At 40.8% G+C, this 26,830-nt stretch overlaps 1 protein-coding gene across 1 annotated transcript in view; it reads right to left on the bottom strand.

Moving 5' to 3' along the window:
- Positions 1–22,483, bottom strand: part of WNT2 (Wnt family member 2) — a 47,583-nt gene extending 25,100 nt beyond the window's left edge. The window contains exons 1-3 of the mRNA XM_037064210.1: positions 21,561–22,483; positions 19,270–19,496; positions 13,916–14,193 (exon numbers count right to left, since the gene is read on the bottom strand). Of these exons, the coding sequence (XP_036920105.1) occupies positions 13,916–14,193; positions 19,270–19,496; positions 21,561–21,643 (588 nt within the window). The 5' untranslated portion in view covers positions 21,644–22,483. The remainder of the gene's footprint in view (positions 1–13,915; positions 14,194–19,269; positions 19,497–21,560) is intronic.
- Between the last annotated feature and the right edge of the window lie 4,347 nt (positions 22,484–26,830).

The raw sequence follows: 26,830 nt of genomic DNA, 5'->3' as shown, positions 1-26,830 counted from the left end.
CATGTGAATGAATTGCTGGAATGAATAACATTTCTGCACATTTGCTTCTACTGAGCCTTAGTTAGAAACTGAGTCTGTGGAAAAGACAAACCAGGTTTGAGCACCAGAGATAACTTACCTGGGGTGCAGCCCTGGTATTTAGATCCCTGTGTATTTGGAGGATGGGGGAGGGAGCTCTGCCTGGATCACTGCTGGAGCCACCCACTCACGTCACACACTCACATATAATATATCAGAATCTCAGGGAGTAGGCAGAGCAAGTTTCCAATTACCACCCTCAGATTTGTAGAACTAATTCTCTCAGCATGCTACTCTAAGGATTTTGTACAGAGTGCCACCTTGGAAAATGTTAGGAAGGGGATATTGCCCCCTGTCCCCTCTGTGCCCACCCCAGATAGCTTCTGTCCTGGGGATCCAAACTGAGGATGAAGACTCTCAGCCGGGGGTTTCTTCTCCTTTGCTCTGTGACTGAGCCAAGGACCAAAGTCATGGTCCCATGAGATCTCCAAGGCTGAGCACCCTCCTTCTCCTCCTCATGTCGCTTTGAGTATATGATGGGGGCAGCCCCCACGTACACACTTCTCAGTTGTGACCTCTCTTGAGCTTGGGAATTGATTGTGAATGCTCATTTTTCACAGCTTATTCCTTTTAAAGCTGAGCTATTTACTCCTAAGTTAATACCCATAGCTTTAAAAATGACTGGAAATATTACTCCCTTCCTTTTGCAATGCTAAGTTTCCAGGTTGCAGATTTCAAAGTTGGGATTTTTATATGATTAATGGGAGGATTTGTGTATTAATTTAAGGTTGGACCTTAAAGATACACCTTATGAATCCCTGAAAATACATGTGGCAGTGGTACCCACTGTTGGTCATCATACTATTGAGTGGAAATGGCCATTCCCCTCTTCCTTCCTCAGTTTTGTTGAGATGTTAGACAGCCACATGCTTCAGAGCAGACCAAATCAATAATATTAGTATCATTGTTCTGCCCTCGACTCTTTTGTGGTAGAGAGCATGTGATAATTCAATTTGGGCTAATATCATGTGAGGAGTAATCTGTCAGAGGACTTGTAAGAAAGGCTTCTTCACTCTTTATAAAAAACATATTTAAAATTCAAATATAAATTGCATTGTGCTTCTCTCGAATTTTGAATTATGCATACTCTGCTTCCCTCCATTCTTTTGAATAAATCGATAATTAACTGGATAATATTTCAAACCTATTATAATAGGGAAAAGTAGAGAGAGAAATATGGGGGATTACACTGCATCTTCCAAACTCATAGTCATCAAAAATGCATTAAACAGGCCATTCACAGAAGAAATACAAATTACTAACAAAAAGACATTAAACACTAGTAATGGGAGAAATGCAAAGGGAAACACCGTTTTTTAAAGATGAAGGTGTAGGTAGACACACTTTGCCTACTTGTGAAACCAAAACAAAGACAACAACAAATTTAAAAACAAAAAACAACCACAATTGCCAAAAATATCAAACTGTATGGAAGTGCAACAACCAAGGAGTTAAAGAAGAAACATTCATACAGACTGGTAGGAGGGGCGGGGACAGGCAGCTAGTGGGGAGAGGACTCTTGGCAAGGCAATGGTTGGAAGCTCTGGGTGGGTGAGGTGGTGGCTGGTGGACCAGGCAGTCCAACATTTGTGTGCAGATAAATCAGGAGGAACAACTGGGGAGTGACACAGACCATGCAAACCAGGGTTACAGTGCAGGGAAATAAAGCCTCAAAACCTGACTGAAAAAACCTGTGGGGGTTGCAGCAGCGAGAGAAACTCCCAGTCTGACAGGAGAGTTCACTGGAGAGACCCACAGGTTCCTAGAATGTACACAAACTCACCCACCCAGGAATCAGCATCAGAAGGGCCCAATTTGCTTATGGGTAGTAGAGGAAGTGACTGAAAGGCAGCCCAGAGACCAGCAAGCAGCATTGCTCCCTTTTGGGCCCCTCTCCCACATACAGTGCCACAACTCAGCCACATGGGTTGCCCTGCCCTGGAGAATACTTAAGACTCCGCCCCTTATGACCAAAGGCATGCGGACACAAAAAAATGGCCCAAGTGAAAGAACAGATCAAAGCTCCAGAAAAAAATATAACTAAATGATGAAGAGAGAGACAACCTACCAGATGCACAGTTCAAAACACTGGTAATTAGGATATTCACAGAAATGGTTGAGTATGGTCACAAAACAGAGGAAAGAGTGAAGGCTATGCAAAATGAAATAAAGGAAAATTTACAGGTAACCAACAATGACAGGAAGAAAACTGGGGCTCAAATCAACAGTTTGGGCCATGAGGGAGAAATAAACATTTGACCAGAACAGAATGAAGAAACAAGAATTCATACAAATGAGGAGAGGCTTAAGAACCTTCAGGGCAACTTTAAACATTCCAATATTCAAATTATAAAGGTGCCTTAAGGAGACGAGGAAGAGAAAGAAATTGAAAGCTTATTTGAAAAAATAATGAAGGAGAACTTTCCTAATCTGGCAAAGGAAATAGACTTCTAGGAAGTCCAGGAAGCTCAGAGAGTCCCAAAGAAGTTGAATCCAAGGAATAATACACCAAGACACATCATAATTAACTTACCCAAGGTTAAAGAAAAGAAGAGAATCTTAAAAGCAGCAAGAGAAAAGGAGACAATTACCTACAAAGGCATTCCCATAAGACTGCCAGTAGATTTCTGAAAGAAACCTTACAGGCAAGAAGGAGCTGGAAAGAAGTCTTCAAAGTCATGAAAGGCAAGAACCTACATCCAAGATTACTCTATCCAGCAAAGCTATCATTTATAATGGAAGGGTATATAAAGTGCTTCCCAGACAAGGTCAAGTTAAAGGAGTTCATCACCACCAAGCCTTTTTTATATGAAATGTTAAAGGATAATGACATATCTAAGAAAAAGAAGATGATCAAAACTATGAACAATAAAATGACAACATACTCAACTATCAACAATAGAACCTAAAAAACAAAAATACCTTTTTTTTTTGGCCTAGCACATTAGCATACAGCAAAAAGATTGATAAAGGGAGTGTTGGTAAGAGTATGGGGAAGGAGATTCTTAAAGAAACTTTTGATGGGAGAATAAATTGGTGTCCCATTTAAGTGAAGAGAATTTTTGGAATACTATATTTTCAATGTATGTGTCCTTTCACCTTGGTGATTCAACTTTGGAAACAATTGCAGAAGTTTTTTTTAAAAGATTGTATTTATTTATCTTTAGAGGGGAAGGGAAGGAGAGAAATATCAATGTATGGTTGCCTCTTGTGAGTTCCCTGCTGGGAACTGGCCTGCAACCCAGGCATGTGTCCTGACTAGGAATCGAACCACGTTCGTGTGGTTGGCAGGTCCGCGCTCAATCCACTGAGCTACACCAGCCAGGGCCAATTGCAGAAGTTTTGAAGGGTTCACACACACATAAATGTTCATTGCAGTATAATTAGCAATAGCAAAATACTAGGAAAAACCCCAAATGGCACCAATAGAAAAATGGTTAAGCACTCTATGGCATATGCTTACTAATGGAATATTATGTGGTATTGGAATAATGAGGCAGATCAGTCTTACAGGCATAAAAGGAAGTCAAGTGATGGAAACAAAAAGGCAGAACAACATATGTGGTAGTAGCCACTTTTAAACGGCCTGCATGTGTATCTATACACAAAGGAGGAAGAGAAAGAATATTCTTTCACAATCCGGCTACAGTCTAAGGGGTTGCACGGTCTGGAAAAAGAGGTAAAAACAGAGTCCAACTATCTGCACAGTAAACTTCATAAGTTTGGGGATAGTTTCCTGGCACCTGGAGAGAGCAGAACAGTGGTTCTCATTCTGGTTACATATTAAAATCAGCTGGTGATGTTTCCAGCACACAGACACTGCCTCTCCCACAGAACCTGGGAGCAGGCAGGGCCCAGTCTTGCTCTCGGGTGCTTCTTATAGCTGCCAAGGTTGAGAGACTCTCCTCCAAGCCCAGGAGTGCTGTGGAGGAGGAAAGTAGCCGTAGCACCCCCACCCTGGCCAGGCCCGTGGAGGGTCAGAACAGGTGAGCTATTCCTATGAACGGGGCAGCATTACTGACCTGCAAACAGGGATAAATGACTAGTGAATTAGAAGTTGGGTCCTACCCTAGGCCTCCAGGGAAAAAAGGGCCACAAGCAACAATTTACCCTAGTGCTTTTGGGGAGGGAATGAAAGATGTGGCTGGCCAGTTGGGTAAAAGTTCAGCGCTTTTAGAGGCGGTTTTTCACACAGTCTGCTGATGGAGTGGCTGCAGACATGTTATTTGCTCTGTAAAGGAAATAGTGAGCAAATAAGAACCTGGGGATGTCCCAGGGTCTGCCAGACACTCTGGGGCTTCTTGTGTTTGTGTGTGTCTATGTATGTATCATTTGTTTTATCCTCACCTGAGGACATTGTTTTCTTCATTGCTTTTAGAGAGAGCGGAGGGGGAGAGAAAAGGATTGCACATGGTGCTGTAGGTCAACTGCAGCTTAGGTATGTGCCCTGATGGTGGATCCAACCTGCCAACTTTTCAGCTACAGGATGATGCTCCATCCAACTGAACCACAATGGCTAGGGCATGTTTCTTTTTAATTATTACTTTCATATTTTTAATTAAGAAAATATGTGCACATGATTTTAAAATTCATGTAGTCCAGAGAGAATCAGGGCAAAAAGCAATAGCCCTCTGATGTACCCTTCTCCTCATCTCTCCTCTCTTCACTCCCCTCCCTGTCTGCACAGCACAGCCCAGAGGGGGTCATTTTTAATAAATTCTGCTTTTAGTCTTTTAGTGGTTGCTGAAATGCTTCTGTAGCCAGTTCCGTTTTCTCAACAAATTTATGAGAAATAGAAAAAGGCACTCCATCCTCAAGATACTTGATGGACATCTGGTAGAAAATCACCAATCGTAATTAAACAAATCTGCAGTAACAAGAGGTGAACGGAGCCCTCCAGAGGGGCGTGGTGGAAACATGGCACAACTGAATGCGGCAGCTCTGCACGTCCCTGTTTATCTGCCAACCAACCAGTGTCCGTATTTCTTCACAGACTTCTTATTATAGAGTGAGGACTTCACTTAGCCTCATGTTCTGACCCCAGCTCCCAACATGCTGCATCACAATTCTGGTGACCTCTGCAACGTCAAGGAGCAAACTCACACTTCCTTTCTTGTTCCAGAAGTCACAGGTGCTGTCTCTTATGAAGATATTGCGGTCCTCCCTCCCTTTCTACCCCACTCTCAGTCATAAGTGCCTGTCCTTTTGTAGAGACAAAGATGATAGCATTAACATTCTCTGAACTGTAGGTAAGTCACACACAATATATCTAGACTTTGATGCTATAAACTGGAAACAAAAAATATTTATGTAATATTGCTAACTACATAACCATGGACAATGCCAGGACTGAATTTTACAATGTATGGTCAGTCCAAATCACAATCTCTTTAACAAAGAAGAATGTGTCTGAGTGGAGTTTGGTGTTTTCTCATTTTATCTGCAACCAATTGCATTTACTATAACAATGTTTTCCACTCTCTCGATCATTCCACCCACTCCATCACTTTTTATCTCCTGGATGAGGGGGAGTAGTCTGTGGTCCTCCATCTTCTTATTCCAGCATGGACTGACTACGCAGCTGAGACCTATCATCATGCTGTCCTAAGTTGGACATGCTCTGCCAGATGCCATGTCCTCTCATTTTTTTCCTCTTTCATTTCTTTGCTGCAGTCCCTTCTTCATTAATTCCTTCAAGGTGCACAGGGGATACATTTTCTGAATTCTTGTGTGTCCAGGTTGTCTTGGGGCTATGTCTATTCAGCCATAATACTTGATTAATAGTTTGGCTGGGTATAGAATTCTGGGTTGAAAATAATTTTCCCTGACAAGTGGCAGTGAGAACAGTCTGATCTCAACAACTGCCTGAAAACAGGCAGTGAGAGGGAAAGTAAGTTTGCGCAATTCATGACATAAAGAACATGAGAAAGAATCCATTAAATTAACCTGCCGTCTTTCTCCAGTGAGTGATGCTGAGAGCATTTTCCAGAAACTTGGGCCATAGCCCATGACACAGTTAGGTCCCATTTTCTATTTTGACTTGAATATTTGCTAAAGGTTCTCTAGTTCTACTTCCTTTCTCTCTGATTCTTAAAGCAAGCTGCTATCAAGATTCCATGTTCAGCCTTGTCTTTTGCTCCTCTCTTCACACTCTCACAGCCCTCATGGCTCTTTATATCACCCTCTTGGCCAGCACAATTCTTCAGCAACCCCTCTCCCCTCACCATTTGCTTCATCCCATTGAATGTTAACTCTGTGGCATCCTGTCAGTAAATACTTGCTCATTTGACATGATTACTTTTAAAAAGACCCTTGGTGTTTAGCCTTATGGAAACCACTGTTAGCTTAACATAATTTTCTCAATAAAAAACCTTCAATAAGCTCATAATTGTTTCAATGCTGATATCTCAGCAAATTTTTTATGAGCCTTAAATCTTTGATTTTGAGCATTTTAAGCCTTCAGGTCTGCAGAGGCTATTCTCTACTCTTAGAATTTAAGAAACTTGTAAATATTAGTGTTCTATACCACAGAGAAGTCTGAATATAAAAACAGAAGCTTTGGAAGAAGCACATACATGCATTGTTCAGGCTAGAACAACCCTATTTTATATCTGTCTGCCTCAGCTTACTATCAGAGCATAATAAAGCATAATATCATTAGGCTCTTACCAATATCAAACATACTAAGTACTTTATTTTTACTATTTTCATCCCATTGTACAGATGAGGTTATTCACACAACTGGAAGCTGAGGACCCATGAAGGATGTAACCCATGCCCATCTGACACCAAGTCAACACCTTAAATCACTCTACCAGTGTTTCTAATACTGGGGTTTGCCAACCCCCAGGGGTTCATGTTCTCTGGGTTCAGTGGATTCTACAAAAGGTTTTATACTTAGTGTTTGCATATTTAATTAGTCTACAAACAATTGTTTTGCCAGTTATAAAGACAAATTTCTCCCAAGGAGAATTAAATTTTGGTTTCTTAAGTCAAGTTTTCTGAAGACTGAGCCCAAACAATGTCACTGTGCCTTTGTAAAACTTCATACATGAGATATTTTTTATTCTAAATTCCTGTGTTTTGCTAAGTTTACAACCCCTGCATTGTGCCACAGGGATTCACTTCCAGTCAGAAAAAGGGCAGTCCATCTGTTTGAAAAGTATGCCAACTTAACAACTCATCTTGCCTTAGAAATCCTGCCTGAAATTTATTTTAGGTCCTTAGAAGCCATGTTTTAACTAACTTATTCAGTTAACTTGAGCATTCAGAGGAGTGTTAGTACTTCACTTTTAGTTGGGTGCATGCCATAAGCCACTAACATATTTCTGGACCTATATCAGTTTTCCTGAGGGAAACACACATTAACAACATTAGTTAATTTTCAGATGCTGGCTTAAAGCCAATACCTTTATTAACAGTTAAATTCTCTTGACAGGTCCATGTCTCTGTGAGTAACTGAAAGTCAGATGAACTTATATCTTTCAAACATATATGATCTAAAATTAAGGAAACAAGGAATGTTTGTTACTGCACTGTGCAGTTGATTTGCTTATATAATCATTTATTAACTTAGCTAAGACACTGATATCTTGAGCATTGTCATTCTTTAAAAACAGTGATGGTGGGTGGGCTTAGCTAGGAAATAGAAGGTGTAGAATTTATATTTGTGGAATTCAAGAACATTACTATTGACTAACCATATATATAATAATTCTTATTGACTAATGAGGCAGTCTATAAAACGTTTTTCTGTAAGTGATAGTACTTTACATGGAACTTGAACAAGTTTGCTAAGAGTTATTCTCTGTCTTGGGACTTTAATTCTGGTTAGTTTTTAATTCATATGTTAAATAAAGATCTACAATATCAAGCAAATTCTACTTATGGGTCCAACAAGATGGAGGAGAGGCGGATAGAGGTGATCTCATTTTTTAAAATGTATTTCATTTTATGAACTAAGGAGAACAGTAAAAAAACATCTACTAAGTGAAGGTTGTGCCTCATAAAGATGCCGAACACTGTTTAAGGGAGGGTTAGGATGAATAGGAGGTTAAAGCTATCTGGCTCTGTAGTTTTTAGTTCAGTATTATCATTTTCTTCTCTATCCCTAATTCCCTTTTGAAGGTGATTGCTTTTGAATCCTGCCCAGTTCTCTTGGTTCAAACCCATTATTTATTATGTATCTTAAACAGGATCTCTTCTCGGAAGTCTTCATTAGGCCCTAAGTTTACTTGTCTACAAGGCTGTGTTTACATCTTGTACAATACCAATTCCTACTGACTTTGGAGGCACTTTCTGTAGACAGAGCTTAGAAGTTTCTGCTTAGTCTGGGTACCCCAATCAGCCCACCACAGCACTGATCTTGACTGGTGCTGGCTTGGGTGGGGCATGATACTAGAAACTCTGGACCCCTTCACCCTCTAAATTTCTTCCATATAAAATACAAAATGTCAAATAAAGCTTGAATTTCAACTAGCAAATAAATTTAATTTGTTTGCTAATCCTGTCCACCCTATATACCTTCATCTTTTTGTATGCAAAATGTGGATAATAATACTATCTACCTATTAGGCTTGCTTAAAACCTGGTGCATATGTGTATATATTTTATTTTAGATAGCAATTCTTGTTAGGTAACTTGTCCAAGATCCATGAAGTATTAGAACCAGTGTTCTGATTCCAGAGCCCCAGCCTTCATAGTGTTTCAGTCAGGATGACATTAATAGGTAAGAACCCCTAATGTGCAAAGTAGCCAATAATAATGTAAACATTATATTAAAAATATAAATATCAACACAGTTGCAATATGCCAACTTTTAATTAAAAAACATTGGGAAGCTTACTTTATCATTGGGAAGATATTGATCTTTCTATGTTTATTTAATGCTGAAAATAAAATGCAAGAAGGTAGAAATATCTCAATTTTTCTAGTAAGTTTATTTTTAAGTCATTAATTCAAATATATCACAGAAATTTGAACTCCGAAATCTATCACTTAAAGTGGACTCTAAAGAAATTAGCAATGCATAAAAATGGAACTTAGGTATTCAATTCCCCCCTCCCACAATTGTTCAATACCTGCCTATTGCTTCACAGTGACATCCATTCTTTAGAACAGCATTCAAGCTCTCCAGATGTGACTGAGACCTGAGTTTGCAGCCTCAGTTTCTATTAATTTCCAGTTATGAGCTCTACCCTAGAACACCTGTCATTCCTCAACTCTGGTGTTCTTTCTTTTTTTTTTAAAATTCTATTTATTTATTTATTTATCTTTAGAGGGGAAGGAGAGAGGGAGAGAAACATCAATATATGGTTGCCTTTTATGCATCCCCTGCTGGTAGTTAGCCTGCAAGGAACCGGCCTACAACCTAGGCATGTGCCCTGACTGGGAATCGAACCACGATTGTCTGGTTCGCAGGCCCACGCTCAATCCACTGAGCTATGCCAGCCAGGGATTAACTCTGGTGTTCTTTCTACCCCAGTATGTATTTGCTCCTGTAGTCCCTCCATCCTGAAGAGCATTTTCTCTGTCTCAACCAAGGAAAATCTTTATTTCCAGCTCAATCACCCAATTGTTTCAGATAAAACCTTTCTTTCCTGAGCTAACTGGCCCTTTGGCCAATTTTCCTGTTTCACCACCTAGCTTAGAGCTTGCCTTATAGTAGTATTTCACTTGTCCCCTGACTAAAATTTAGTTTCTTGTAGTCAGTGGATTCTTTGTCTTAGTCTTACACTTTTCCACATATAACTTAATACCACAAATAGTGTTTTTCCCAGAGTTAATTCCCTAATAAACTAACCATTGGGACAATTTAGTCCAGTAACATACAGGAATAGAGTTCTCAAACTTATTGGGTCATTAGTTGAAATTTTGTGAATCCACCAAAAAAGGCTAAATTGAGTGGAGCCATTTGCAATTATTAGCAGTTATGTATCTGACATTTAAAATGTTCTCCCTGTTGCTTAAAAAAATAACACATCACTGGCCAGCTGGCTCAGTTGGTCTGAGCATCATTTCATACACCAAACGGTTGCAGGTTTGATTCCTGGTCAGGGCGCATACCTAGGTTGCAGGTTCAGTCTCTGATTGGGGAGCATATGGAAGACCATTGATTGACCTCTCTCTCTTTCCCTCCCTCCCTCTCTCCCCTGTCTCTTCTCCCTCTCTTTCTTCCACCATTCCTCTTTCTAAAATCAATAAACATTTAAAATAAAATAAAAAATACATATTTATTGTAGAAAAATTGTAAAATAAAGACACACACAAAGGGAAAAAATAATTGGTAAACTACTTTCCAAGGCTGGTGGCTGTTGCTTCTTCTTTTTTAAAATATGGAAATACTCTGTGTGTGTGTGTGTGTGTGTGTGTGTGTGAGAGAGAGAGAGAGAGAGAGAAAGAAATTCTCAACAGAGACAACATGGAAAGGTAGGTAAGGACATAAGGGTGAACACAACTGTGTTTGAACCTCCAAGCCCAGTACTTCATAATTGTGTGACCCTGGGTTAGTCACTGCATCCTTCTGAGACCCAGTTTCTCATTTGAAAAATAGTACTACTAATACTGTTTTTTGTTCCTATATGGGTTTTTGAAAGATCAAATTATAAAACATTTGATTGCATTTTGCACATTAGCAACTATTATGTGACTGGTTTTTATTAGTATGTTAAACTGTACCACAAATGAATCTATGGACACATGGAGTGATCAGATTGAATAGTTCGACCTGAACTAAGTAATAGTTAAAATTGAATTTGTGCCTACCTCTATGACCTAGGTTATAGATAACCTTCACTTCACTAAAGGGAAAGGAACAAACTTTTATTGAGTGCCCACCACCTGCCAGGTTCTCTGCTATTTGCTTTATGCTTGTCTTCCCACAGCACCACAAAATACACTTTTACACATGACAGAACCTGAAATTCAGTGAGCAGAGCCACTGGTATTGCACAATTAAGACTAAGGTGGGTCTCATTTCAAATTTCATGTTCTGTTTTTACCATAGTATAGATACCCTTTAGGGAAAGTATTTTTACAGAATTTCTCTTGTTCTTATTATGAAAATGTCCAGCTATTAAGGGGTTGTGTTTGAGTGGATACATGGATTATTTTGATAGAGATTCTCTTAGGAAAGGTAAAAGAAGTGGTGATTATTTCATCTAGAGGAAAGAGTGGCCTAATTTAAAAGCCATTTTCAAATCCTGAAAGGGAACAAATGGTGGCTGTCAACCAAGTATCTTTTCCTTGTAATTTACCTAAACCTACCCTAAAATATCATTTAGAAGTTTTCATAGCATGATTTCTTTAGACCTAAAAAGAACTGCTAAGAGAAACTGTGGAATGTCTTTCTTGATGGAATGTTTGTGTTGAACAAGGTAAATTTATCTTTTTAGAATTCTTTGGAAGTAGAAAACAAGACTCAATTAAAGATGAATTTCAAGTGAACACGATGGAAAGAAATGTCATTACAAATTCTGCTGAAGCTGTGATTAAAATAACATGATAAAACAGCATCAAAGATCTAAAATGATATTACCATACCGAGACACATGAGGGTGCTCTAACCAGCTGTTACAATAAATGAATCAAAATGCTCAAATATTAGGGAAAATTAAGGTCTTTTGTGAGTGGCAGTGTTGAATTCCGAATTACAGCATTGGTTACACAGGATAACCTCAGAATAGATGTTTTCTCTTTTAAATAAAATGTATTGGTTCCCCGCCACACCACCACCACCATTTTAGAAAAAAAGATATTCATAGTGGACAACTTGGGAAATACTGAAAAGCACAAAGAAGAAATAAAAATAAACTGATGTTGTGGTCAGCCCTGAGTGGATGGGGTTTTCTAGAGCCAAGCCAGCTGAGCCAACTCAGAAGGCCTGCCTTCCAACACAAGCCCAGACTGTTCTCATTTTGATTCCAGAGACCTTCTGCTTGCACGAAGAGGGAGTAGAGACTGGGGGTCTAATGACCGCAGGAAGAGAATTAGAGATGCGTGTTTATCTCAATACATTTACTCTCATTAAAGTTCATATTCACTGACATCATGCATCTCCTTGAAAAAGTCTGCCCACCCACCATTAATTAAAGCCACATTTTAAAAAGTCAGTGTGTGCACTTTTATTCCAATCCAAAGTAGCCTCCTCAGTTTTGCAGAGTAGGCAGGAGAATATCTGAGGCTTGACAGCTGTTCACCACTACACAGTGAGGAATCACGTGAGTTACATTAAAAGACATGTTTACTCAGAGCCTACAAGATAATAGCTAAGGTCTGTTGTCTTGAAGAGTTGAAACATTCAATATCTAATGACCTTTTAAGAAAAATTAACATTTATTTCGATGAGTCAACATTTTTTTGGATGCAGTGTATGACCATATGCTTTTATCTTTACAAATAATCTGAGAGATCTAACTATATTTCCTGCTTGAGTAATTAAGCAGCACACTCCTATCTAAGACACCACACTTTATAACTTATACATGCAGTATCGATGTCAAAACAAAGGTCAATGTAAATTTTCCTTTATCCAAACTATTATTGCACAAGCAGTAATTACCAACAGTTGTAGGACTGCACAACCATAGTCTGTATTTTTGGCAGTGGTCACTATAAATTCTTAAATTCATGAAAATAAGGACTGTTGACTGTTGAAGTTAAAGAAAGCTACTACTTGTAAACAGTTCAGGTCACATGATTCTCATTCCATGTTCTAAATAAGACTTCTTTCCTTCCTATTCCTGTTAAATGACATGTGGTGTCTCTGTGAGCTTAATAAAAGAATTCCCATCCAAACATCTGCATTTTTTCTATTTTTTCATATTAAAGACTCCCCCAGACCTATCAGTTTTATGCTGAACTTTATATATTAATATCAAGCACAGTTTAATTTTGTGTTGAGAAAAGGCAAATTATGATTATCTTTTCTCATTGGCAGTTACATTATTCTAGGATGGTTCTGACTAATATTTGATTAGCCCAGACAGTTTATGCTTTTTACCAAAGGCATAATGTGCAGCAGATTCTCTAGTTATTCTGGTTGTGCCACCATGCAGAATGACATGGCTTATCAGTGGATCTGAATGCTGCCATTTTGATGGTTTCATCCTAGGCCATGGATCCCTTGGGCTAGGAGTTGAAAGCTGAGATCCAGTCCTGACTTTTTTACTGACCTACATGTACCCTTGAGCACCTGTGGACCTATTTCCTCATTTATTAAATGGGTGGTATAGAGTAAATACTGACCAGTGAATCCACAGCCCAGTAGGTTAGTAAGGACTAGGGGATAAGGGGCTAAAATACCACTTTAGGGCCATGTTCTGCCTCGTCTACCTACTTGTCCGGTACCAGGAATCCCAACATAAGTCTGGTTCTAAAAAAAAAAAAGCATCCCGGACTCTAGAAAAACCAGTAAACCAAGGCCTAGAGAGTTGCTTTCATGATATGGTTGATAAGATGTTCTGGGTCTTCATATCCTTCAGATACAAGCATTCAACATCCCATTGGTGCATGGATGAAACACTAGCTAGCCTCACCCGCAGATTATATCTTCTGTCTAGACAATACAGTATCCAAAGGGCCCATAAAACACTTGACTCTACACAATGCCAAAATCAGTGGGTGTACTCCTTCAGCTCAGTTGTGGGAAGGAGGGTGGAGTATGGATGAGATATCTCAACCCAGTTGGTGGTATTCTTTAGGACAAGGTGTTTGGGGTTGGGGGACTGGGAATTTGTGACTATATGGCATTTTTATAAACTCTATGAAAGTTTAAGATAAGTGCAGTGTGAATACAAGGCCGTACAGGTCACAAAATGAGCAGCAGTGCAGTCCATACCTTCCTGCCAGCTCTGTTGTTGTGCAGATTCATCAGGGCTCTGGCGTCCTTGCCTTGCTTCTCCTTGGCATCCACAAATGCTCGGGCAAATTTGATCCCATAGTCAATGTTATCACTACAGCCACCCCAGTCGAAGGTGCCCTTGTTGTCCCTGGAGCTTCCCTTCTTCTTTGGGTCACAGGAACAGGATTTTAATTCTCCTTGGCTACAGGCCCTGGTGATGGCAAATACAACTCCAGCTGAGGAGATGGCATAAACAAAGGCAGATTCCCGACTACCTGAAACAAAAACGCTTTTCTTAAAAAGTGGTTCTGGAGTTACTAGTTCCAGATAACTTTCACATGATGGCTGTTTAATTCTGGCATACTTCAACACTAGACCAAAAAGTAATGATTTTTTCAAAGGATTCTTTTCTAGGTCCAAGGCTTGCTCTTTAATATAATCATCACCATCTAACATAAGCCATTTTCAATTAGGATATCTGCATGAGGACTGTCCTTACTTGCAATAGAGATTATAAAAGAAAATGCAGCAAAAGCCTGCCTTGCCCAGCTTCGGACTTCACATTAGCCTCTCATACACCTGCTTGCTTAACCTAGAATCCTACATGCTCTAGAACAGGGGAGTGTAACATCATCGTTTTCCATCTGAAACATACAGTTTGAATTTTACAATTCTATCACTCCATAATGTATTTTGATATTCATGCTACTACATGAATAAAACCTCTCAAGCCTCCAGGCATTACTGAGGACATATATATGCATTTAAATGATCAAGATTGAAATACTGAATTTAAAAAATCTGGGGGCTGAGATGGGAAGAGAATTCAAGGCAGTAGCTAGCCCTGCCACTGGAGAGCTCTGGCTGAGCATCAACTTTCACAAGTAATTGAGAGATTGTTGCAGGTGATATGCAATATCCCAGAGTTACATAGTATGTCTAACTATTAAGGTGAATTCACTTTCTTCTGGAACACCTGCACTAATCACTGGTATTGGATAAAAGACAATAAAAAGCTTTTCTTTGGTTTTTCTGGAAGGAAACAAATTTACCACTATAATTAGACTTGGGCAAGAACCCTTTGGGGTGCTTTCTTAGAATTGTTCTTTATTAGCATAGGCTACTTTCACTTACAGGTTGAAAGGTACATATTTCAGTGCAATAACTACATTAAATTATTTTAATAATCTGTAGTAACTCATAACACGGTGTTGTGGTATAGTGACAGATATAAGGCTCTTTAGGGTCTGAGTACACCTCATTTTCCAAGTGGAGCTATATTTCATTGTTATTAGCATGCCTTTTTATTAATGGTTGCTGCAGCAAATATATTAACAACCAAAATAGAAGCTGAACAACCTCTTGCCAAAGCAAGGCAGAAAACAGAAAGCCATTTGGTGATTCAACATGTCAAGACGAGTGTGACTTTTTGAATCACACAGCTGGGAGAACAAACCACCTTTTCGTGTCGAAGCCCTACTTGGTTTCATTTGTCATTCAGTGCTAAAATTTATTATATGCCCCTTGCAATATTTGCTCTGTTAGTCTCATTATTAAAAATCAGGGAAACATATCCACACCATATTAAACGGCACTTACCTCAGCCTTCCAAAAATATCTCCCTGCAAACCTTTAACCATCATAAAAAGAAATCAGTCACACTCTAGTTAGGTAAAATCAATGACACGAATATTTGCCATAGGTAGCAGGTATGCTCTCTAGAGAGAAATGCGATGGTTGTAAGAGCTGTTTTAGAGTTCCAGGTTATATTATCACAGATTTTCCAAGTGGAATTGAGGTGTTTGTTTAGAGTTCCAGGTTATATTATCACAGATTTTCCAAGTGGAATTAAGTGTCTGTGAAAGATGGTGACTAACCGATGCTAATGTGGCTTAGTCTTAGGTGGTGGCTCTCAGATAAATGAGATTTTTACTATATCTATTTTACAGTTTAGGAAAATATCTTGTCAGCCGTACCTCACTGAGTTGCGAAAGCCTGGTTTTGGATTGGAGTTTAGTGTCCACATTTAGAGATATCACATAATGTGATTAGAGATATCACATTAGGGAAAATTCCCAAATGCTTAATGTACTTAGCACTAGGCTGAAAGAAAAAACTTAAAATCTGCTACATTTCATGAATAATTTTCAAAGCACAAATATGACCTTTCAAAATATTTGTCACTTATTATTCAAGCACATTAGTAAATAGCTAGATATTTACTTATTTATTTTAAGAATTTAGCACGTGGACTGACTTTTCATTGTACCTCCAGATGTTTTGGTATCAGGTTAGATGTGGCCTTAAGATGTTTTCAGTTAAGTGTCTTAGATGAATCACTAAAATGATATGTGTGAAATAGTAGCACATTTCAAGAGTTAGCTTTCTAACAAAACAAATTTTTATTTTCAGACTCTCCTTAGAAAAATGGATTCTTTTTTAGAGCCCTCACAACATGAAATAAAATCCAAATCTAAACAGTGATATTTAGACCTCTTGATGTGTCACTATTAAAGTCTCTCTAATTCTTGGATTGAGAGAAGCCAGGCAATGTCTACTAAGTGCATCCGCATGGTTTTGTTTGGGGTGGGGACTTACATGGAAGGGCAAAACATTAGAAGCTAGGCTTTCCAGAAGGTTATGGGTTCAGCCCTCTTTTAAAATTCTTGCTTTTTAATTTTTAATTTTATTTTTTATTTTTTTAGGAATGAGACCTAATCACCTTTTAAAAAGGCTTATTCTAGAATTCTAGAGGTATATTTTTGCAGAAATATTTATGGGTTTAAGTTTCTCTGCCAGTTATTGGTGACAGTCTGTTGAATGAGTAAAATGCAAATGTTCCTAAAAATTGTTGTCTTACTTGAAGCTGTCTGAAGCAGAAGAGGCAAATATTCTCCATTATTCGGTGACCCTGGGATTTGTCAGTAACTTTTATGTTCTCCCTGTAAACAACATTGCCCTTTGCCTTCCTAGTCATCTATAAGGACATTTAGGTTTCTATAGGCAAGTTCTAAGATGTGGATTTCCTGCCAGGGAATTAATTATAAAAAAATTTTGGATAGCTTCACTGGAATTTCATGATTATTTCCAGGATAAGCTACCTTAGGCCAAATTCAGCCCTCCCAGAACCAATGCAAAATCATCGCTGATAGTCACACGAGTTTACATTAATGTCCAGGAGAATCTGGCCTTCTGTGAAGAACAGAAAGAAATTGTGAAGCATAAATGTTTTAAGTTTTGAGTACTTTCACAAAGCATTTGAGTTTCATCTGAAAGAACTCTGAAGAAGTACAAGTTAGAATCTCTTATTTACTTGAGGCCTTAGACTAGGTCAAACTAGTTCCAGCCTCTTCATTCTCAGCACTGCACAGCTCTGAAGAAACAAACATTGTCAAGATTAAAGTATTTTATGAATGAATCCTGAGATTTGGCAGACCTTGAGGATCAGTGATCAAAATTACATCCTATGATTTGTGATCTAAAAGGTTTTTTTTCCATATGGAGACATCTTAATAGATTTTCATAGACAGAATTTAAAGGTGATCATTTTATAAATAAGAAGGACCTTTAATTTGTACAAATTGGGAAATTGTGAAGACTTTGGGAAGGAAAAACCATGATACATCTTAAACATCAAGGGCCTGTACATAATCTGAAAATGTCTTGTGCTAAATATTTACAAATTCTCTTTGTCAAGTTCTGGTACTTTAATTGATTCACTGGTGAGCTAATCTAGGTGAAGTCTGAAAATTCCATGTTGTTGAAATTTACTATTAACCTTTCAAAAATTTGCGATGTCATATCAAAACTCCAAATGAAATGCAGAAGAATATAGTTCTTAAACTAGAGAATAAAATTGCAGAATGTGGCAGTAAATTTACTTCAGGGATACACTGAGGGTGAGTGCACTACGCCCTTGGGGGATTTCAGAGACATTCAGTTATGCATTTGGCCTCATAAAACCCTAGGGCTGTGATGATTACATGATAGAAACACCCTCTGTTAAGCATTACCAAGTGCACAGCCTGGATGATTTTCTTGGGAATGGGGGGATGGAGTGGGCAAAAACAAATGTAAACTTTTCTGTTTCTGGGGTTCACACAAAATCTTTTGTGTTTTCGATTAGATTTCTCAGTACCAAATAGGATGTGCTAGTTCTTGGAAAATGGTAATACCACTAGGTTAAAGAACAAATATTTTTAGGAAATAAAATGTTAATTTCAGTTAATTTTCTCTGACTGCATACTAGCTAGTGGGCTACTTTCCACATTCAGGACTTTTAAGAAGTTTATTATGTAATTAGATAATACTTAATACTCCTAAGTATTAATAAACCCATAAATATTAATACTAAGTATTAATAGTTCATACCCCTATCCTCTTTAAATACCCTTCCGCCTAAAGTGTACCTGGGAAATAACAGGCATTCACTACAAGTTCATCTATTCATTCACTCAGCCATTCAATGAATGAGTGGTGTTTGCAACATGAAAGGCACCAAGCGAAGTGCAGGGGTAGCAGGCTAGTCCTGCCATATAGTTACAGTCCACTAATTCAGACACAGTGAGACCCAAAGCTAAATAGCTGGATGGGGATCAAAGGTGGTGTGCAGAGATTTGTCTCTGGTTCTCAGTAACATGTAAGTGTCATTGAAATAATGACTATGACCAATAAAAGACTGGAGCATTCCATCCTTATTTTCTGCTCAAATCCTTCTGGAAGATTCAAGTCTCAGAAAGAAGAGTTAAAAAGTCAAAAGAGCCCCGTGGCTCCTGCATCCTTTCTCCAAGAGACAAAATCTTAACCTGGAGGGACAGGTAGGGCTGTGACATGACTGGATGGACAGAGCAAAGAGTAAAAAGATACCAGTCTAGGAGTCTGCATTCCAATCTATGACTAGCTTCCTACAAAACTTTAGACTAGTTCCTTGATTTCTTTTTTCTTATATATATTTTTAAATTTTATTTTTTAAAATTTATTTAATTATTTTTCAAGTACAGTTTTCTCTCTGTTACTCCCATCCCATCCCACCCCCATGCTCCCCCCTCCCTCCCATTTCCACCCTTCTCAGTTGTTGTCCATGTATCCTTTATATTTGTTCCTCTAAATCCCTCCCCTATTTCCCCTGAAATTCCCTCCCCTCTCCCCTCCAGTCACTGCTTCCCTGTTTTCTATAGTTCCTTGATTTCTTAAGTCCTCATCCATAAAACAGAGATAATACTCCCAACAGAACAAGCTTCTGATTGTATAAAATGCAAGAAAAACTGAGCACAGACTTTGAAGAAAAAAAATAAAAGGGGAGAGTGTGTGGGGGGAGACCCCAAAGAGCTGCCCAAAGGCAGAAGACTTACTTCGCAGCAGGACCCTGCCAAAGAGGCTGTGGTCCCTTTCTAGTGTGTTGCAGTTCCAGCGGTGCTGGCGGAACTGGTGCTGGCACTCAGCCGTCCACTCGGTCACGCCCAAGCCAATAGCACGCATCACATCTGGGTTTCGGTGGCACAGCTGCCGCTGGCGGCTCACCAGGCCTGGCACATTGTCACACATCACCCTGGAGGAGCCGCCTGTAGCTCTCATGTACCTGGGAAGGACCAACACAGGGGTAAGAACACTTCACTTGAGGTCCTGAACCATGTTTCCCAGGAGACTGGGGGGTTCCAAGCACTTTTCAAATATGAATTCCTTATCCTTTTGGGGATATTAGAAAGCAAGGGTTATTTTAGTTCCGTGGAGAAGCAACACTGCAGGCATGGGAGTAATATGGTAGAAGCCAGCTCGAAATGGAGTGATGACTGTCTTGGACGTGAATTGAGAATCAGCAACTGATGCTCTCAGCAGTCAGGGAACCGAATGAGTGGGGAGGGGTAACATCTTCGGGAACAACCTTCAAAGGCTATTCCCAAGAAGGCTCTGATCTCAATGATGAAATGTGTCTGGACATGGCTTTGGGGAAAGCCGACCTTTAAAGCTCCTCACTCCCATTTATTTGACCCTAATGTTTAAATGTGTTAACAAACTGTCTGTATCTGTCTCATCGACACCTGCTAATATCTGATGTTACACTCTCCTCATAGACATGCCACTATTTCCTCACTAAAGAATCTTTTAAATTTTCCATTTTCCAGCTCTTCTTGGCTTTTATAAGGACCTTTGGAAAAAAATATTTCTATTGTTATTAAGGACACTAAATGTTTGGAAGAATCAAACAGTTGTTATAGCTCCATAAAGTACTTTGAAAAGAAACTTTAACAAAAAAAATTACATCATCATCTCTGCCCAGATGTTCTCTATTAGTTGTGAAATGTTTAGAAAGGTACCTTTTATATAACCCAAGCAGCCATAGGTGTCTTTTCAAGTGATCAAACAAGAAGAATGTCTTTTCTTGTATTTTCATTATTTTATATGAGTATAAAATTATTTCAGCTATGATTTCCAAAAAATATATTTAAGTGACAGCTGAGAGACAATGTGACAAAAAGCCTGGGAAATAAATAATGTTTATCACAGAAAGAGAAATAGTCATTTTATTGAAAAACGGTCATTCTGATAAATCAATCTTTGATCCTATGTCAGCAATGTCAAGGCTAAACGCCTTCCTGTTTGAAGCAGCTTAAGAAGGAATTGAATCCCTCCTTCCATGAACGCTCTGTCACGCTCCTTCGAAGAGTTCCACTGTCCTCCTGAAGTTCCCTGCTCTAGCCTTTCATTGGCCGAGACTCCTTACTTTTGCCAGATTCTTGAAAAACACCCCAGGGAAACAAGTCTTGCTGACTCAGTATTAGCATCTTTTGGGCCAGTTTTAGATGCAAGGCTGTTAAAGGGCTCTTACTCCCCTCTCTTTTCAAGATCTTTAAGTCGGCCGATAGAGAAGAGTTTCTGGGTGGGTACAGAATCTCCTTTTTGTAATGATGCAAAGACCTGTTACATTTACTGTGCAAAATAAATACATCAATCGCCGTTTAACGTTCACAGGACAGCAGCAAAGTTACTCTTTGAGGGGCCTGTGGTCTTTAAACATGCTACCCCACCTCGCCCCCGCCCCCTCCCCAAGCTTCTCACTGAGGCGGTAGGTCTCTACCTGGAGGCAGGCAGCACAACGTTCTTCCGCCTCACTGGGGCCAAGCATTAGGAATGTGGAAGGACGGGAAATAATAAAAAATTGCACGCTTTGGGTTCTATAGCTCCTGACTGCCTGCCTGAATGGGCCCCTAGGTTTATCTTGAGGGATTTGGAGCGGGGCACGGAGGAGGAGGTGAGGGGCAGGAGACGATGTGAAACACACACACACACACACACACACACACACACACACACACACACACACACTTGAGCTAGAGACCCAACTAGCGCGTCTCTCCACGGGATAAGAAATTGGTTGATTTTGCTGCCGCTCAGCTGGATCCAAACAAACCAAACATCGGAGCTCTCATCTGAGGGGAAATGTGGGTTTTTTGGAGTTGTCAAAGTTGGAATGGCCTTCATAGGAAAAGAGAAGGCGCTCAGGATGAGGCGACAGGACAGGGCAGCAGCCAGGGTTTGGGTGGAATCCGTGACTGCCGGGGGCCATGGGGGAGCCCCGAGGTAAATCCAAAACCACCACCACCACCACCCCGCCCCCCCACCATGCCCTCACGCGTGGACTTACCACCATGAAGAGCTGACCTCAGGGCTGAGCCAGGTCAAGAGCAGAGGGAGCCAGAGCCAAATTCCACAGAGAGGGGCGTTCATATTAACCCCCTTGAGTCCACATCAGGTCAGACTCCGTGTGCGGGCTCCATGCGTGCCCAGAGCAGAAGCGCTCAGCACCCGGAGCGCCTCCTCACCGCCACCAGCACCTCGCCGTGCCCCCGCCCCCTGCTCGGTCTGCAGAGAGTGGTGAGACTCGCTGATAAAGTTTCAAATGAGGAGCCGGACTAGCGATAAAGGCCAGCGCAGGCCGCTCGCCCACAGCCCAATTCCCCAGGCTCATCGAGCGCAGTCAGCCGGGGAGCTCTGCGCACCTCCCGCGCCCCTGTCCGCTCAGCTTCCCACCCTCTGGGGCTCAGTAGAGGGAGGGGTCGCTCTGCCGGGCGCCAGCGGGGAGGGGTGCGGGGTTTATCCAAGGGTGGATGAAAGGATGGCAAGGATGTCTGCAGGCGAGGTGAGGTGGGGAAGAAGGAACACCTCCGTATGGCCCAGGGCTCCTGCAGGGGCAGGCACCTTTCGGGAAGCTTCCAACCAAAGAGCATCAATGGGCTCCGGCCACAGGGACCAGCGTTCAGGATAGGCTAGGCTACCCTCCCGCAAACAGAAGTCTCGGAGTGTGCGACGTAGGGAATCGAGAGAAGGGCTAAGGAGATAACTGTACAGAATGCAGGAACCCAGAGACGATTTTCAAGGCATCGCTCTCCCTAACACTGAGAGAAAGGGTGAGGAGATGTACATTTGGAGCTGCTGAGTTTATGCAGGACAAGGATGGGAAGGGAGGGGCCGGGCCTCAGGAAAATGAAGACTTGATGGCCTTGATTCCTGGTGGTGGGCTTATATACAGAGCTCGCAGCGAGGGGAGCCGGGAAGGTCCATGACCCTCCGGACTTCACCCAGGAGTCCTCGCCAAAGCGTCCCGGGAAGATGCGGCTTTGACGCACACCCAGCTCCTCCCCCAGCGTGGTGGAGCGAGGCAGGCACCCAGGCAGCCAGGGGCCAGCCGGGGGTCACACCGCACTATCAGCCTTTGAGATTTGTGGAGGTAAAGGGACCCTCTCTGTCCTGAATCTGCCCCCCCCCCCCCCGCCCCCAGAGACGAGATAGAGAGAGAGGCTCGGGTTGTGGGTGTAGCATCTTGAGCAGCAATTGGCTCCTAGCCCCGCCGTTTATCACCGGAAAGGAAGACCAGGAACTCGCGGTGGCCGTGAACTGCTTCACTGCTCTTTTCCTGGGGCGGAGGGACCCGCAGCCCGCACGGAGAGCACGCCACGGGGAACACGGTGGTGTGTGTGTGTGTGTGTGTGTGTGGTGGGGGCGGGTGGCGAGCTCCACATTGTTCACAAGGCGTACAGGGGTGGCCCTCCGCATAGGAAGAACCCGCTCTTCCCCCACCCAGTCTTCGGCGAGTGCGGCAGCCCTGCTGGGCCGAGCAGTGAGGGGCTGGAAGGGGCGAAGCTCAGAAACGCCCAAAACCTGAAAGATGCTGTCATCGCCACCCCTTTCCGCCCGCCCGCTGCCCCCCTCCGCTCGGGTCCTAGGCAGGTCCGGCCCCTCCCGGGCTGACCCAGATACATCCCCGTTTGGGTCCGGAAAGGGAGGGGAGGGAAACAAGCACCGCGCCACCCACGACTCCACTCGGGAAGAGCAGGGCTTCATGCCAGGGCCGCTCGTATCGCTGGGCCACGACCCAGGGAAAGTTCTGGTCGGTCTGTGCCTGTCGCTAGGGAGGGGCAGTGCGTTTCTTCTAGCAGTGCACACACTGGTGGAGGTGGTGGGGAGGGAGGGGGTGTGATGTTATAGGCACCAAGCAGCAACAAATATCGCATTTACCTCTATACTTATGCTCACAAACCACTTTTCTGGTTGAAGCAGAAGAATAAGCTAAAATTTAACTCCGCCCTCCTTTACCCACAGTCTCTGGCAGTAAAATCCGGACACTTGGGACATGTAGAAGACATGGGTGGCTCCAGGGAAACCTAAAGTTGCCAACAGTCCACTTCTACCAGCGAATGACGGAGGGGTGTGGATGTGTATGTTGGAAAACATACGTACGTTTCTGTCATAGACAGGGAGACCTGAAACTGAAAAATTCAGCCCACCTGAGCATATTGTGTCCTCACAACTAAGGGCAGTTAGAAACACAGAGAATGTGACCATCAGGGTAGGGACCCCTTCTATCTGCTCAGGGAATTTATCCACTGGCCAGGAGATCTGCCCTTCAGTGGTTGGTGAGGCCAATGGCATGACCTAAACCTGAAACAGACCTCTGGGAAAAAGAATGGACTGTTTCCATAAACCAATTAAATCCACCCCAAAGGACTTCATCCCAGGGCAGGAGGAAAAGTAACACATGATTGCAGAGAAGAAATCAGCCTTGGTGAAAGGCAAAAGGCTGAAAAAGTTCAAGAGAAGCCTAAATCCAGATTAAAAAAAGGTCCACCCAAACACCCCTTCCTGACCTGTCTAGAGGCAGTTTAGACCAGATGACTTGTTTCTTCCAGATTTGTGATTCCATTTCCCTCACATTCTCCACTCCTATTCACTTACGACCTGTTATTAGCTCCGTACAACTTCTCATGCCCGACAGGTCTGACTTTCCTATCTCTCCTGTTATCTTAATGGACATTTCACTTTGAAGATAAGGCATTTGCTATTAGAAGAACTTTGGAAATGCTCAAGAAAATAAGGAGGAAAGAGAATTATTTCAAACTTCATTTCTCTTGCAATAAAACTACCATCCTAAAGAAGAGTTAATAAATGATGAAGTAAATTACATATGACTTCAGTGTTGCTATAGCAGATGATGAGGAAAGGACAGACAGGATTCAGAGTCCTTTTAGATCTATGAATTTAATGTCTGATTTTTGGTTTCTTCAATGAGAAGTAATAGAATTGACTGTAGAACTCATTTACAGTATACAGAACACAATTCTTTTTCTGAATATTAATGTTAGTTTGCTCGTAACTTCAGTATAGCACTGAAGCCAAATGAGTCAGTCTATTTTCTTAGTTAGATCCATTGTTTGTCTAATCTCCCAGGGCTGAGAGAAAGAACTAATTTACTACCAAACCATCTCCACCCTTTAAAAATGGAGAGTTACTTCTAAAACCAAATAGTCATTTGCCTTTCAGTCTGAACCAACTTCTTAAGGCAGTGTCTCCTAATTTACCTACTCACTAACCAATGATTCAAAGGTCAAATATCTTCAACTTAGATACCATGACCTTAAGAGAGAACATTGTGTATTAACAAGACAGGTCAAGGATGGGAAAGGAAAATATGTACCTTTTTAAACTTTCTTCTAAGAGTATCATATACATGACAACATAGGTTAAGTTTGAAATTTCAAGTTTTTCTGCAATGCCCTTAAAACATTGCTTCCTTTCCCCTTTAGTCACTCATAAAATTTTTATTAGGCACACTTACCTATTTTTTTGTCAGAAATTGCTTTTAGGAACAGTTCTAATATCTGTGGTTTAAATCTCAATGTGCATTTCAATAAATGAGCCCCCAAAACTTACTTCTGGTTATGAGAGAGTAATAAGTACCTGCTTTATTCTCCAACTAAAAAAATCTCTAAGACTGGACAAGTCTAGATGAGGCAATTATTTTTTTCAGGGATTGGTGCACAAGACAGCTATGAACTTTGAGAAAAAGAAAACACATGAGATGTGTTCCTCAACTTTCCCATAATTGTCCTAGTTTTTCTGCTTAAGGGCACTTGTTCTGCATTGCAAGAAAATGGAATCCAAGCAGAACAAAAGACTCATTAAGGAGGAAAATATTTTAGTTTTATACTCTTGAAGCAGCTAAAATTAGCAGGGCAGCATATTTGAAAACAGGTAGCTGTGAAAAGGAAGGCCTCACAAGTCTACATGGAGATTCACCACAGATTCTAGGCCAAGAGCTGGACTGAACATAGACATGAGAAGACTCTGCAAGGCCTAACAGAGAATGCCTTCTGCATGTCATGAAGTGTTGAGACACTGAGGTTACAGCTTAGCAGGGTGGAGATACCTCATTATGTACTTCAGACATTTAGCTGAGATGCTAGACAGGCTATCCCTCTAAAGTAAGGGTCGTGACTTTGTGCAAAAAGCATGTCATAGGGAAAAAATACAAAATTTTGTTTCCTTATATCACCACTCTACAAATAATAAAAACAGGCAGGTAAGGGGAATGTACAAGACTAAAAACAACATTCATTAAAGAAAGACAACTTTGTATCATTTACAGTGTCAAGCATACAATAAAAAATTAATAGGCAAGTGAAAAAACTGAAAAATGTGATTCATACTCAAGACAAAGCAGTCAAAAGAAACTGACTCTGAGGTGACCCAGATGTAGGAACTGTCAGGAAAGAAATTTGAAAGTAGCTCTTTTATGTTAAACAAAACTCCGTTCAAGTATTTAAAGGAAAATATGTCACAGTGAACAGAGTCACAGTAGAGAAATAGAAGCCATAAGAAACAAAGACAAGGAGAAAATATTAAAAGTGCACAAAAAGATACGAAAGCTTCATGGTGGAAACCATAAAATATGGCTACCGTTTAAACAGAAACTTGTATAATCAGAAGACACTAGAATAGTGTCTTTAAAGGTGACGGGGTGGTGGGTGGCAGCTGCTAAACTTGAATTCTATAATCATTGTAAAATTCCTTTAGAATGAAAAAATAAAGGTGCCTTCAAACAAAAGCTAAGAAAATAAATATTAAGCCAGTTCTTTAGGTTAAAGGAAAATTATTCCAAATGGCATTATGGAATCACAGGAAGGAATGAACACTGGGGAGGTTAAATTTGTAGGAAAATATAATATTTACTGTGAAAACAATGATTGTTATATCTTGTGAGGTTTAAAACCTATCTATAGTCAGAAACTATGTGACATCACCAGCACAAAAAGCAGGATGGGACTGTGACTCCAGGTAAGATGGAGTCAGTACACAATACCCTGTACCTCCTTCTGAATATGATCATATAACTTGTAATGAATGCATGGAAAAGATATTTGAGCACTCTAAAACTAAATGGTGGAAGGTGGACTGAGGAAAATCAAAATTTTAAGTACCACTAAATGATGGTGTGTTTCTTATTCTTTTCATCTCCTCTGGTATCCTGAAGCCTAGACCCATTGTGGCCAAATCCTTGAAGTGGAAACCTTGCATACAAAGAGAGACCTACAGGAGAAATCTCCAGAGAAGCCATTTAGTTTTTATTGAAAGGGCATG

Source organism: Sturnira hondurensis, unplaced genomic scaffold, assembly GCF_014824575.4.
Source record: "Sturnira hondurensis isolate 20B ecotype Veracruz unplaced genomic scaffold, ASM1482457v3 Scaffold0014953, whole genome shotgun sequence".
Taxonomy (NCBI): Eukaryota; Metazoa; Chordata; class Mammalia; order Chiroptera; family Phyllostomidae; genus Sturnira; species Sturnira hondurensis.
Note: the sequence above shows the minus strand (reverse complement) of the source record. Positions and strands in the feature narration are given on the sequence as shown.